This window comes from Pyrgilauda ruficollis, unplaced genomic scaffold (assembly GCF_017590135.1).
Source record: "Pyrgilauda ruficollis isolate IOZ18807 unplaced genomic scaffold, ASM1759013v1 scaffold180, whole genome shotgun sequence".
Taxonomy (NCBI): domain Eukaryota; kingdom Metazoa; phylum Chordata; class Aves; order Passeriformes; family Passeridae; genus Pyrgilauda; species Pyrgilauda ruficollis.
The window spans coordinates 418510-432589 of NW_024516985.1; the positions used below are offsets into that span (position 1 = coordinate 418510).

At 50.8% G+C, this 14080-nt stretch overlaps 1 protein-coding gene across 2 annotated transcripts; it reads left to right on the plus strand.

Moving 5' to 3' along the window:
- Positions 1-3293: 3293 nt before the first annotated feature.
- Positions 3294-7857, plus strand: KLF4 (Kruppel like factor 4). 2 transcript variants are annotated; one of them, XM_041464578.1, is made up of 5 exons: positions 3295-3775; positions 3865-3982; positions 4116-5013; positions 5095-5259; positions 6748-7857. In XM_041464578.1, the coding sequence occupies exons 1-5, from the start codon at positions 3771-3773 to the stop codon at positions 6921-6923; spliced, it is 1362 nt and encodes a 453-aa protein (XP_041320512.1). In that variant the 5' UTR covers positions 3295-3770; the 3' UTR covers positions 6924-7857. The 2 variants fall into 2 exon arrangements, with proteins under 2 accessions (XP_041320511.1, XP_041320512.1); XM_041464577.1 differs by having other exon boundaries at positions 3294-3775; positions 4116-5259.
- Positions 7858-14080: the final 6223 nt, after the last annotated feature.

Sequence of the window (14080 nt, forward strand, 5' to 3'; positions counted from 1 at the left end):
GTAGCTCCTGGCCCTGTAGCTGCAGGGACAACACACTGCAATCCCAAAAATGTCAGGAAAGACGTCTTCTTGTCTGACCCCAGCAACACTGTGACACAATCGTACCCAAAGTCTGCATGCAGTCCCTGATGCCATCAGCCACAGACAACCAAATCAAAGGGGATAAGCTGCACACCGAGGCTCCTGAGAGGCAGTTTGTTGAAAATCGAGTTCCAAACTTAAGCTTTAAAATAAACATATCAAGATAAACAGATTGGTCTTTGTTTCAGGCACAATCGGCTCGACTGTTTTTTTTCTCCTTGTTGATGTTCTTAATGTTTTTCAATGTGTGATGCCATTTCCTGAGGACTGTCTCTGCTGCAGAAACCTGTGTTCTTCCTTGGCTTCTCTCTCTGCCTTTTGTGGTTTATACACACAGGTGACCAGTTTAGCACTGACTCAGGCTGGACACTAAGGCTTTTCACTCACTCATTTTTACTCTGCTCTACACTTGGGCCACCAGTACGAGCTGTTTGCACCAGGTAATAACTTTTCTGCCAAAATGGGTGAGCAGCACCAGTGGCAAGTCTAGGGCAACCCCACTCCCACTGTGAGATGTGGTAAATGTGGAGGAAACCTCCTCCTTCCACCTAGGGAGGGAGAGGAACACACAGAGGCCAGCAGCGAGGGCTGCAGCAGACTCCTTTCTGTCCCAGCACAGCATCATCTGGAAAAATGTCATTGCACATCCCAAGGCAAGAGGGGACACAAATTCTGTGCAATTCTCTATCTGAGTTAGGCAATTCCCAAAGCCGGCTTTGAACAGCACAGAAACATGCTGTGTTCTGAGTTAGTGGAAGGAAAGTTTTAGAGAAAATTGGGAAATTTGGAGCAAACTGAGACATGGGAGAAATGGTCAGCTGGCGACAAAAGGCATGTTAAAATAAATCTGTCCCAAGAAAACAGCATTTAGGTTGCTGTGTAGGCTGGGAAGGCATGAGTTGTAAGCAGTTGCAAACTTCATGCATTTAATTTCCACTCTTGGGACCATTAAATCTCAGTCCTTATCATCTAAGGGAGGAAATCACTATTGTGATTCATTAGTGAAAAAAAGAATGTGTTGATCTTTATGTGGGATATTCAAGTGCAGGTGTCGATGGACTTACCAATTCCTGCAAACATCCACTTTTTTAAGCACCCTGCCAACATTTACACAACTAAAAATCAAGACTCAGATGAAAGTGGGCCACATCTTTTTAACAGGAAATTTACACATACCTCACACGTGTCTGCCTGAATTATCCAGAAACATGGCAATCAAATATATTTTAATGAAAGATTGTAAAAGCAAACCTGTTTTATTTCAGTCCGCAATATTCAAAACCTCTCTTCCTGGAACCCATGAAGTTCTGGCATTTATTTCAAAGATATCAGATCACTTATCTGCTTCTGAAGCATTCTTGTTCTCCTATTTCTAATAAGGGATGTGATTTTAATTTTGATGTTGGCCTCAAGTGATCCCAAGTTAGAAATCTGGACCAGGAAAATGCTGCATTGCTTGGGAGATCTGTAAATTAACAAACTTACAGTGAGAGGAAACAAATGAAAAACAACTGATGGAGAAGGAATGTTCAGAGAGCTGCAAAGCTCCACATCAGGGGCTTTCTCCTGAGACTAAGCTAGAAGGGAGGCTTGGATCTGTTTGTATTCACTTTGGATACTCAGAGTGGTTAAGATAACTCAGATACTCAACTCAGATACTCTGAGTTAAGACTCAGAGAGTCTTAAGAGCACCAGCCCTGCCTGGGAGTCACAGCTGGGACCTGCTCTGAGGGGCTGAGCAGACCCCCAGCCCCGCACCCCTGAACGGGGAAGGTGCCTCCCTTCCCTTCTGGACATTGTCCTATATTTCACCAGCCTTCCTCTCCCCACACTAATCCTCTTTGTACCTGTGGTTCCTGGCACATCCTCTGCCAAGACACGGACTTTGAGAAAAAAAAAAAAAAAAAAAAAAAAAAAAAAAAAAAAAAAAAAAAAAAAAAAAAAAAAAAAAAAAAACCAAAAAAAAACCCAAAAAACAACACTCTGCTTTTTAGTGCCAAAGTTATTAATAATTAACATTCATAACACAAAACCGGTAAAACCGGTCCGGCAAAATAAAGCCCGGCATTTTATTATTATTTTAGGGTTTAATTTAGTCATCCTAAAGTTACTATGTTTGCAAATCACGCAGAGCTGGGACTTCACCCCTCCGGCCCGACCAGTTCTGGAGAGCGGCCGGCGGCGCCGGGGGGCAGCGGGGCGGCTGCCGAGGGGGGACGGCCCGCAGACCCCGCTCTCGGACCGGGACAGCGCCGGAGGAGCGGGGACATGGCCCACCGGGACTCCCCGCCGCACGGGGGGCGGGACGGAGGAAATCGGGAAGCCCATCGGGAGCCCGTCGGGAGCCCGTCGGGGCTGCGCGGCGCCGGGGCGCGGCGCCGGCTCGCCATTGCCCTCTGGAGGAGCCCGTGCCGTTCTCTGCGGTTCCCCGCGGGGCTGCGCTAAATTTGGGGATTGTTTTGTAGTTTTCTTGAATTTTATTTTTTTTTAATTTTTGTTTGTTTTTGTTTTTGTTTTACTGACTTCCCAGCTTCGCACCCAACGCGCCCTCGGCACCGCCGCTAGTGGGGGCTCCCCGGACCGCCGGGTGCCGGTGATGGAGGAGTCGAGAATAGCCCAGGGATGGCACGGGCCGTGTGAAGGACCGCGCCGTCGGGCGGTTCGGGAAATGAGCGAAACGGGGAAAGAAAAAAGGACTAAAATTAAAAAAAAAAAAAAAAAAAACAAAAAAACAAAAAATAAAATTCAAAAAAGGAGGGGGGAAAAAAGAAAAAGGGGAAAATAAAAAGTAGGGAAGAAATAAAGAAAAAAAAGTTAAAGAAATAAAAACTAAAGAAAACTAAAAACAGTAAGAAGATGCAGCGGAAGGCGGACAGGCAAAGCGCCCCGGCGGCCGCTCGGGATGCTCCCTTCCACCTCCTTCCCTTCCTCACACGGGGCCGACCATTCCCGACGGGAGTTCCCAGCCCGCCGCCGGTGCGGGAGCCCCCGCGGCGCGCGGGCATCCCCGGCGCGTGTCCCCGTGTCCCGCCCCCCCGCGCCCGCGTCACCGCCCGCGCCCGCGTCACGGGGCGCTCGGGGCGGAGCCCCCGCTCTTTCTGTGCGCTCCCCGGACCCGTCCCGCCCCGTCCCCCCCTTCTCCCCACATGTCCGTTTGTTGTCGCCGTCGCCATGGCGGCGGGGGCGGTGCGCCCGCGAAGTGAGGTGATAAGAGGGAGCGGCGGCGACAGGAGCGCGCAGTGCCGAGCGGGGCGCGGCGGCGGCGGCGGCGGAGCGCGCCCGGCGCATCCCTCCTTCCATCCACCCCTTCTTTCCTCACTGGCACCACCGCGCCCCGTCCGTCCTGCCCGGCTCCCCACATGGCCGCGGCTCCTCGGGAAACGCCTCGCGCCGCCGCCCTGCCGGTGCCGGAGCCGCGTTGCCGGGCGGCGGCCGCCGCCTCCTCCTCCTCTTCCTCGTCCCCGCGGCGCCGCTAGCGCCCCGCGCCCCGCTCCGCGCAGCGCCGAGCTAGAAGAAGAAGAAGCAGCAGTAGCAGCAGCAGGGCGCTCCCGCGGCACCGCCCCGGCGGCGGCGCTGCGCCGGCTCCGCGCGGCTGGACGGCGCGTCCGTGCCGCCTCCCCTCCCTCTGCTCCGCGCCGGCGCTCGGGACCACGGCGGCGGCGGCGGCTCGGCGGGACGCCCCGGCACGGATGCGGTGGGTGCCGGGTGCGGCTGCCGCCTTCCCTCCCTCCTTCCCCTCCCTGCCCGGCCGCCGGCTGACTCCGCTGTGTCTCCCCACCGCAGGCAGCCCCCCGGCGAGTGCGAGATGGCGCTCAGCGGCACGCTCCTTCCCTCCATCGCCACCTTCGCGGCGGGCGCCGCGGGCCGCGAGAAGGCGGCGCGGCCCGCGGGCCCCGGCAACGTGAGTATCGGCGCCGCGGCGCCGCGGCACGGACGGGACCGGGCGGGACGGGACGGGAACGGGCGGGGCGGGGGCCGTCGGGGCGGGCGCGGTACCATGCGGCCGGGGCTGAGCCGTGCGAATGTCCCCGCAGCGCTGGCGGGAGGAGCTGTCGCAGCTGAAGCGGCCGCCGCCGGCGCTGTCGGCGCGGCCGGTGGAGACGCCGCCGTCGGAGCTGGAAGGCGCCGCCGCTCTCGGGCCCCGCCGTGACGCCGAGGAGTTCAATGAGCTGCTGGACTTCGACTTCATCCTCTCCAACTCGCTCATGCACCAGGAGCCCGCCGCCGCCGCCATAGTGGTGGCCCCCGCCGCCACCCCGGCCCCCACCGCCAGCCCCTGCCCCGCCGGGCCCTTCGCCTACCCGCTGCCCCGGCCCGAGCCCGCCGGTCTCCTCTACGGCGGCGGCGGCGGCGGCTGCGACGGAGCGCCCGCCGCCGGGTCCGCCGCGCCCTTCAACCTGGCCGACATCACCGACGTGTCCCCCTCGGGAGGCTTCGTGGCCGAGCTGATGCGGCCAGACCTGGACGCGGTGTACCTGCCAGCGCCGGCCGCGCTGCCGCCCCTGGGCAGCCTGCAGGGCAAGTTCGTGGTGAAGGCGGTGGGCGACTACAGCCACCCGGGGCTTAGCCCCAAGAGCGGTCCGGCCGCCCCTCCGCCCGGCGCCGACGGCCCCGGCGCGCCCTACACCTCCCTGCCGCGGATGTGCCCCAAAATCAAGCAGGAGGCCGCGCCGCCGTGCACCCTGGCCCCGCCGCCGCCGCACGGGAGCAGCCCCCGAGGAGCCCCCCAGCACGACTTCGCCCTGGGCAGCCGCCCGCTGCCCGCCCGGAGTACGCCGTCGCTGGGGCCCGAGGAGATGCTGAGCGGCAGAGACTGTCTCCCCGCCACGCCGGGGCTGGGCCACCCGCCGCTGCCCCCGGGGTACCCCCCGGCTCCTGGCTACCCCACCTTCCTGCCCGAGCAGCTCTCTCCCGGCGCGCTCCAGTACCAAGGTGAGTCCAGACCGCGGTGCTGGGAGAGCGGATGTCCCGGCTGGGCGCTGGCCGTGCTCACTCCTCCCTGTCCGCCTCTAGAGCTGATGCCGCCGGGGAGCTGCCTGCCTGAGGAGACCAAGCCCAAGAGGGGACGCCGGTCGTGGCCTAGGAAAAGGACGGCCACACACACCTGTGACTATGCGGGCTGCGGCAAAACCTACACCAAGAGCTCTCATCTCAAGGCGCATCTGAGAACCCACACAGGTAAGTGCCAGCGCCGGGGTCAGGGGGATGTCCTGGCCTGAGGAGCACGGGGGTGTGACCCCCTCGGACAGTGGAAGGGTGTGAGCACAGGAGCAGGGTTAAAAGCAACAAGGTTTTTCCTTGCTGGGTTTCCGGGCTTTTTTTTTCCTCCCCCCTTGGCTACGTGAAGTCCTGAGCAGTCTTCCCTTACTGGCTTGACATTTTGCTTAATGGTTCAGAGTGACTCAGATGTGGGAGCGGGTGGGTTTCTTGCCAAGTCAGAGTTTGTTACTTCTCTCTTGCTCTGTGGCTAGCTAATTAGCAGGTAGCTGGAAGCCGGCTGGGATTTGTTGCTCTGCATTGTGTTGCCCCACTTCTGAAAAGGCAGTAGCCCTCTCTTGAAGATAACTACTTTCTTTGCTGATGGTTAAATGCTTCGCACATGCACTCCTCTCCTGGCTGTAGGGCAAGAGGTTGTGCACTTCTGCAACCTGTTGTTCCCTTCTTGGGAAAACGGAGATAGATTCCCTGAAGAGCAGGGGCTTTCAGCTTTGCTGGCAGTGCCAATGGGGTGCTTCAACCACCTGTAGAATATCTCCCCCTCCACCAGGAGAGTTTAACTATCGATTGTCCACTGCTAGAATTGGAATAAAATATGCCCAAAGTCTGTGTCTGAGCCCAGTTTCTAACTTCGCAGCTGAGTGTAGAGTTGCAATAACTGAGCTTGTGAAAGCAGGTACAGCACACGGGTTTCGCCAGCATGGGCATTCCGTAACAGTGACTAAATAACCTGGGAATTTGCATAATTTGAATCCCTGGGTTGTGAACCTGATTCAAAACTTTCTCCTGAAGGGGAGATGGGAAAGGGAAAATACACTGGCTCTGCAGTAATTAGGCTACGTCTTCAGGTAATGGCAGAAAGGCGGAAAAAAATTGGGCAAGTGATCAGTGAACATCTGCTCCAAGCCAGTCAGCACCATCCCCAGGATGTGTAGGACAGGGAGTTTGTAATTGTTGGGAAGCTCATCTTGCCATCAACAGTAGTTTTTGTATAATGAAGACACTAGCAAGACTGAGTCCTTAATCAGGCTGAGCTAATGAAAACAGTTTCCGGCTGTTTTTTCATTCTTGAGACCTACAATTATCTAAATACGTTGTCTGCTGAGCTATTTCTGGTTGGTATTTGATTGTGTAACACCACCAGCAAAAATACACACTCAGGTGCTCTGAAGTCTCATGTGCAAGGCAGTGAAAACAAGCGTTTTAGTGAAGATTTAAGTGACAGTAGCATTTCATAGCATCTGTACATCTTGAAAAGACAGCTTTGCTCTTTTAGTCTTTGTAGTTTGTTTGCAACTGCTTCGTGAAGTTCATTGTGTTTGACCACCCTTTGTTTTATCTAGGACAACTGATTGAAAGTAGGTGCTACAAGTGTTAGCCGTAAAAAAAACCCGAAAACCCTAACTCATGTGTTTCACTTCTTGTTTTTTGGGTTTTTTTTTTTCACAGGTGAGAAACCTTATCACTGTGACTGGGAAGGCTGCGGGTGGAAGTTTGCCCGATCTGATGAACTCACTCGTCACTACAGAAAACACACAGGCCACCGCCCTTTCCAGTGCCAGCGCTGTGACAGAGCCTTCTCCAGGTCGGACCACCTCGCCTTACACATGAAGAGGCACTTCTGATTTGGGAAAGCAGTGGATCTTTCCCCCGACTGCCGCAGAGATTCAGTATTTACAGCACAAGGACTGTCTTCCACAAGACGGGGAGAACTCATTTTAAGCACTACAGATAATCAAGGTGAAGTCTTCCAAAGAGTGGAAAAGAGGGATAACTGCATACGGACATTGCAACTTTCTTTTTTTATAGTTATACACTTAAGAGAACCAAAGACGTTGGGGTCAATGACTGGATCTTCTATCATTCCATTTGTAAATCCAACTTGAATTATTTCTGGACTACAGAATGCCAAGGAGTGACTGGAAGTCACGGATATCAGGGTTAAACAGACTGCTTGTAGTTCGGAGGGTGGGGATATTACACAGGGAAATTACATTCCCTTAATTTCCTTTCAATGCAATATTAGATGTACATGTCATCTTGTACTTTCTTTTTTTTTTTTTCCTTCTAAAAGCCATTACAATGTTAAAAGAGGAGGAAAAATTCAGGTACAGAATTATATTTTAAAAGCCTATTTCATGGTGCTTAGTGACTGTTGGTTCTAGAGGTACCAAAACAGGAAGCCAAAGTTCTCAAACTGCTGCATATCTGACAAGGAACTATTTTTTATCTTCCGATTGCCAATTATGACCTAAATCAGGTGAATAACCCTGGTTTATCTTTTTGTTAAGAAAATAACTTTATGCAGACAGTCTGTAATGCACTGTGGTTTCGATGTGCAATAGTTTGTACAATGGTTTATTCCCAAATATGCCTTAAGCAGAACAAATGTTTTCTATATAGTTCTTTACATAATAAATATGTAATATAAATTTAAGCAAACTTCTATTTTGTATATTTGTAAACTACGAAGTAATAATGAACATTTTGTTGGAATTTGTATTTTGCATATTCAAGGTGAAAATAAGTTTTAAATAAACCTATAATATTTTATCTGAATTGTTGCTCTAGTTTTTTTCTGTGTATGGACATGGCCAAAGAAAGTTTGTTAGGTATTTGCTGGTGGTTGAGTTTACCAAGGCAAGGAGGGGGTGGTGGCAAATGCTTGTAGTTTCAAGATTCTGAAAGACAGGATTGTGTAAGCGCAGTGCTGATGTAACATCTCTTTTTAGGGAAAAAGGTGTATGGAAAGTTTTTGCTCTGGATGTCAAGTTGCTGCTTATCTCACCTGCATGGGTAAAACTGTAATTTACCATTTTTAAAGTAACTCAGTTTAAATGATTTTTTAGAGCACATAGTTCTGTTGAGGACATAAGACCTTGTGCATCTGATGATAACAAATCCTAGAATATTTTTTTTTAGCAGTCTTTTCAGCAATGAAGGATTCCCATCTTCATTGCCTTGGATTTCTTAGGCAAGCCGGTGTAACCACCTCAGTGTGAGCAAAGGAAAACTCTATGTCGAGCAAAGAATTAAACCCGGCTCGGAGAATAAAGGGCGCGTGCACAAAACACCGCTTAACCATCACCCGCACGGAGTTTTCTTTTGAAACCTGCTCTGTCCTGGGAACCCAGTCACTCAATGAAGAGCCAGGATTCCTGCAGGAATGCACACGTAGCCGGGGAAGGCTGACCATGCAGGGAATGAGGACGTGTAGCTGCGAGGTCCCCGGCGTCCCTCCAGCGGCGCGTGCCGCGCCGCAGCTCTGGGGGCGGTGAGCCCGCCCCGGGTCATCGCCAGCCCCGTGGTGCTTCTCCTTCGGGACCTCATTGTTCCAGCTGCCTTACAGAACGTGTAGCAAACAGATGATTTCCACATTAATGCCGGGTGAATAGGATCTGGTTTTCTCACTACTCTTCAATGAAAGGGAAGAAGCGATTCCTCTTCAGCTGATCTGTAATGTCTGTCAGCTAGGAGTTTGGGTGTATGTGGTGCCCGATAAAGCTGAGGGGGAAAAAAAAAAAAAAAAAAAGAAAAAAAAGCAGCCAAGAGGCTTTTGTATCTTTGTAGTAGTTAAAACAAAAGTGGCAATATCAATTTTTTTTGTCCGAATGTGCCTTTGGAATGCTACTAAAGTTCACATTTCAATGTGGTGTTTGAGTGGGGACCCTTGCTATTTCTCCCTCAGTTTGTGTAAGTAATATAATGATGCAGAAAATATTTCTCACCCCTTATCACTTAGGCATGCTTTGTTCAACTGAAAGCTATCTTTGTTGATTTGGTTTATAGGTAACACAGGGAGTAGGGAATGTCTTGTTTGGTTTGCAAATAGCAAGCATTTAAAGCTAAATTAAAGTTATGAGTCATCCTTTATCTGAAGCTTTTTCCATGTGAAAACTTTTTTACAATTAAACCAGGCATTTTTTTACCTCCTCTGCTGCTCTGCCTGTGAATTCTGGATGAGAGATCCAGCATTGAAGGTCAGCATAGAAGCTGGCGTGTGCTGAGGGCCTGAAATGTCGTTGTCCCATCCGATAATGCCAGGGCACGCTTGGTAGGTGTAGGATCTCCTTTGTACGGCTGCCATTCAAAACCTCTTACATATGTCTAAGATCTATGTTCTGGCACATCTGTAAGTACTGAAATCTGAATCTTTCATCTGGAAAACTGGTTTCTTTTGCTTTTCAAGCATTCTGTCATTATGCACCCTTAAGAATTTGGTAAGGCACTGTAGCACTTAGTAAGGCATTATCTGCTTCAGCCAGCTTCAGTTTTCGCTTGATGTTTTTATGGACCCTAGGTTTCTAATTGCATGAACAATGGCATTCTTGAAACAGGGCATTGTTCCCTATTCCACTTGATTTATTTTTTTTTAATTCCCTTTTTTTCCCTGATCCTAACCCAGCTTTCATCGTGTATGAATTTCCAGACTGAAAGAGACAGGACTGTGACTTTGTATTTAAAAGGAAATGCTGCTGTGTCTTTAACCATTTCCAAATTGCTACTCATATACTTTTTTGGGAGGACAGGAGCCAACAGCTCACTTTTTGCCATATAGCATTCAACACATGGGGGGCAGTCCTTACTCTTAAGGAGGTCTCTGGGGGAAATACTGAAATGAGCAGCACTCTGGTAAGTTGAGCTGGAAACAGCATGTTGTGTTTGCCACCTGTTTCATAGTGTCTGCGATCCTGGAGTTGCACTAAGGTGCAGGATTGCACATGGATGAAGTGGAACAACACGTATCAAAAAGCGTATCTCATAAAAACATATGTAAAACACCGAGAAGTCTTGTAAGTATGTCTTGAAAAACAAGATTTGTTTAGCGTTGCTAAAGCTGTACATGTGCCACTTTGCTAGGGCATCTAAAAGTCAGGGTTTGAGGTTATTAGGGGTGGCCTCTATGACATGGGGTGAGCACCTCCTGAGCTGCCCCAGAGCACTATTTCAGCTACTGAAGGCAAAATCTCTTGCGGCACAGAGTTATCTCTGCAGTCAAACTACAGCCATCCTTAATCCTGCTCACCCCTAGCCCAAATCTCTCTGGAGCACGCTCAGCATGTAGAGATGGAGCTGCTTAAAACAAGATGGCACATGCCTGCCTGCCGAATGCCAAGTATTCAAAAGTGGCACCAGAGTAAAAAACCTTCTCAGAGCTGCAGCTGCCATGCACTTGTCTGCTGCACACCATGGCCTGGGAGCCTGGGTTTGACTGTGACCCAGCACAAGTGGCTTCAGCCACCCCCTGTCACATGGAGGGCTACTTGCGAGAGAGTTTTCTTATCCCTCGTGGTGGCTACCAGATCCTGCCGCAGCTGAACTCAACGGCAAATCTCACAAGGATTTATATTAAGCTGATATGAATCAGTGAATTTCATTCTCCTTCTCTTTAATAAGGGAAGATCAGAGACTGCTGCGGTTAATCACCCCGAGTGCTAACGGTTCGACAGAATTAGTTTACACAGGTTTCCTATGGGAGTGTGCTGGATCTTGGAGCTAGCCTGCTTTCACTGGAGTCCCTGGCAGGCACTTTTAACAGCATTTGAGTATAAGAATTTCCAAATTAACTTGTGTCTGTCCCTGGGCTTTCCTCCCCTCAGTGCAATTGGGTTGCATGCTCAAAAGCAGCAGAATAGGAATGGTTTGCAAGCTGGGGACAGACAGAGCAGTGGTTACACCACTTGAGTAGGACTTGGGCAGGGAACTGGCTGTTGTAGAAGAGCTGGTAGGAGGAAGTAAACTCAAGGTATGGTGAGCAAAACTGATATGGAGAGGAAGAGGAACACCACCACCACCACCACCAGCACCGCCACGTGTTGACTCAGGCTTGCCAGGAGAGCACCCCAGATTAAACTGCTGTATTTAGGCTCGGTGGATGTATCTCTGGACACCAAGAGAGATGAGTGTGTACTTAAAAGAGGGGAAGGCCCATCATTCACCGAAATTTAATTGAGGTCACATTGGCTTGGAGCCACAGGGGAACACACCCACATTCCCCTGTCTGCCGTACACCTGGATGACTCACGTTTTGTCTGCCCTTCGCTCTTGCCGTGACTTTACCAGGGGAACATTTTCATTACTGCTGAAGGCATTGCCACTGAGCGCAGAAATTGTCTCTGTGGCGTGGAAGTGGGCGGTGATGGTGTATCTGCAGCCTTGTTCTCCACCCTGGATGCATATAGGTATCTGTTAGTCTCTTTTTCACCTTTGGATGCATTACCTGTGAGCCCTCAAGGCTTGAACCTTAATGGTGTGAAAGACGGGAGGGGAAAAAGTGGCTTGTGCTTTATTAATGTTTATTCTATATTTAGAGCATGCATTCCCAGAGATTTACAGGAGACAGGCAGCCCTAATAGCTGCTCACAAGAGGCATTACACAGCTGCACCTTTTCCCTTCAGTAATGTTTTCCGTACTCTTGGAGCTGTGACTTCTTTTGTAACCAAGATGGTGATTTTCACACAGACCTGGCTAGCTTGGGGTCAACCTCATGACTTGCTAATTAAGAAGAAGAAGTTGTAGGGAACACGGAACACGCCAAGCTGCTTTCACTGTGAAACCTGGGTGAGCAGAAGGGTAATCATGTGCTGCTATCACCGCAGCCATCTTGCTGCAACCCTGAAAAGTTTTGCATGGTTTTGCTTTGGGTACAGCGTGCTTGTTTATCAAGCACAAGCTAAGGCTTGCTTAAATCTTGCCATTCAAGTTCTCCACTGTTAAACTTTCAGGCTTTATTCAACAAAATAATCCAGCTTCCCTGTGTTATTTGGTTTAAGGCCTTTAATTTTAAGAACAGATATCCCACAGTTATCCAGAATGATTTACCCCACTACTGCCGCAGCAGTTAGGAAAGACCTCGCAGGAAATGCCACGCCACCAGCACAAAGGGGTTCCTTTACTGGGAGCCTCCTCGATGGTGCTCAGAGTCTGTTTGTGCGTGTCCCAGAATGACAGAATAAGCTGAGTTGAAAGAGACCCTCAAGGATCATCAAGTCCAACTCCTGGCCCTTCACAGAATGACCCCTGAGTCCCACCATGTGCCCAAAAGCTTCCATTGTCCAAATGCTTCTTGAACTCTGCCGGGCTTGGTGCCATGCCCGTTCCCTGGGCAGCCTGTTCCAGTGGCCAAATACCCCCTGGGGGAAGAATCTTCTTCTAATACCCAACCTAAGCCTCTCTGACACAACTTCAGGCCATTCCATGGATGCTGTCCCTGCTCAGCACGGAGCAGAGATCAGTGCCTGCCCCTCCTCTTCCCCTCATGAGGCAGCTGCAGAGCTGCAGTGAGGCCTCCCCTCACTCTCCTCCATCTCAACAAACCAAGCGCCCTCAGCTGCTCCTCACGCAGCTTCCCCTCAGGCCCTGCACCATCCCCGTGGCCTCCTCTGCGCACTCTCTGACACTTTAATGCCTTTTTATGTTGTGATGCCAGAACTGCAGTATTCCAGGTGAGGCTACCAGTATTCCAGGTGAGGCTGCCCCGGCCCAGCGCAGAGCAGGACAATCCCTCCCTGGCCCGGCCGGCCATGCCGGGCCTGTGCCCCCAGGACAGGGATGTCCCTCCTGGCTCCAGGACACTGCTGGCTCGTGTCCAGCTGGCCACTGACCAGGAGCCCCAGGACCATCCCAGGTGCAGAATCTGTCACTTTCACCCATTAAATTCCATATGAAAGTTGATTGCACAGGTCTCTGATTTGTCAAGGTCTCTGTGCAGGGCCTCCCTACCCCCAAAGGACTCAGCTGCTCCTCTCAATTTCATATTGTCTGTGAACTTGCTCAGTGTCCCTTCCAGTCCTGTGCCCAGGTCATTTATGAAGATGTTGAAGAGCATAGGGCAGAGGATGGAGCCCTGTGGAACCCTGGCAGGAGCAGAATCTTTGGTGTGCTTTGCCCTTCCAGCCCTGGAAAGGCATGGGAAGACTTTCTGATTTGGCTGGCCTGAGGAACCAGACCTGCATTTTCCACATGGGAAAACCTATCCATGTGCTTTTGCCACTGAGTCCACCCTGCACTTCCTGCCATGTAGAAATTCTGCAGAGAGGGCTTTTCTCACATGAGGAAAGCTGCTTCTTGAGGTTCCTGCATGAGTTTGATTTCACACACCAGGCCTCTGGGGGGGTGACATGGTGTCAGCACTGTTCAGTGTCCAAATCTCGTCTAGGGTCTTCCTCCTTGGGGAATCTTCTGGGGGCTTAGCACCTGTTGTTTTATGTTCTTCTTTTCCGATAAAAACTATTATTGTGAATTAGTATGTTGATAAAGTACTAGGGGCAACACTGATGGCAATTACTGAACCATGCTGGAATTTACTTTCCAAGCTCTGGAGGAGGTTTTATCCTGTGTTTAGACTTGAAACATACTGATTCAATAATGCTGTTGGCAATGTAATGGGGCTGCCCAAAGGGATGCATTTGTCTTTGCACTGGGATGTAGAAGGCTTGGCTGTCCATTCTCAGTTCCCACATCACACTGTTTCAGCAACAGACTACCCTGGCTGACAAGGGATGGCTGAATTCGTTGTCTGTGCAGCAGATTATTATTCCGTGTTTCAAAATATCAAAATGCTTTCCAGTGGAAAGCAAAACAGCTTCGCCACTTTCAGCCTTCCTGCCTCCCCAATAACTGTTCATGCACTCTGCAGCTTTAGAGGATATTACAATGCTGCTGTCACCTGTACAAGATGTTTGACTACCTTCCTTCTGCAAACACCTTCTAACCAGCATTTGCTTTGCTAAGGCTCCCACGTTCACAGTGTAAAACTCACTGCCAAGGCTTCCTGTGCAA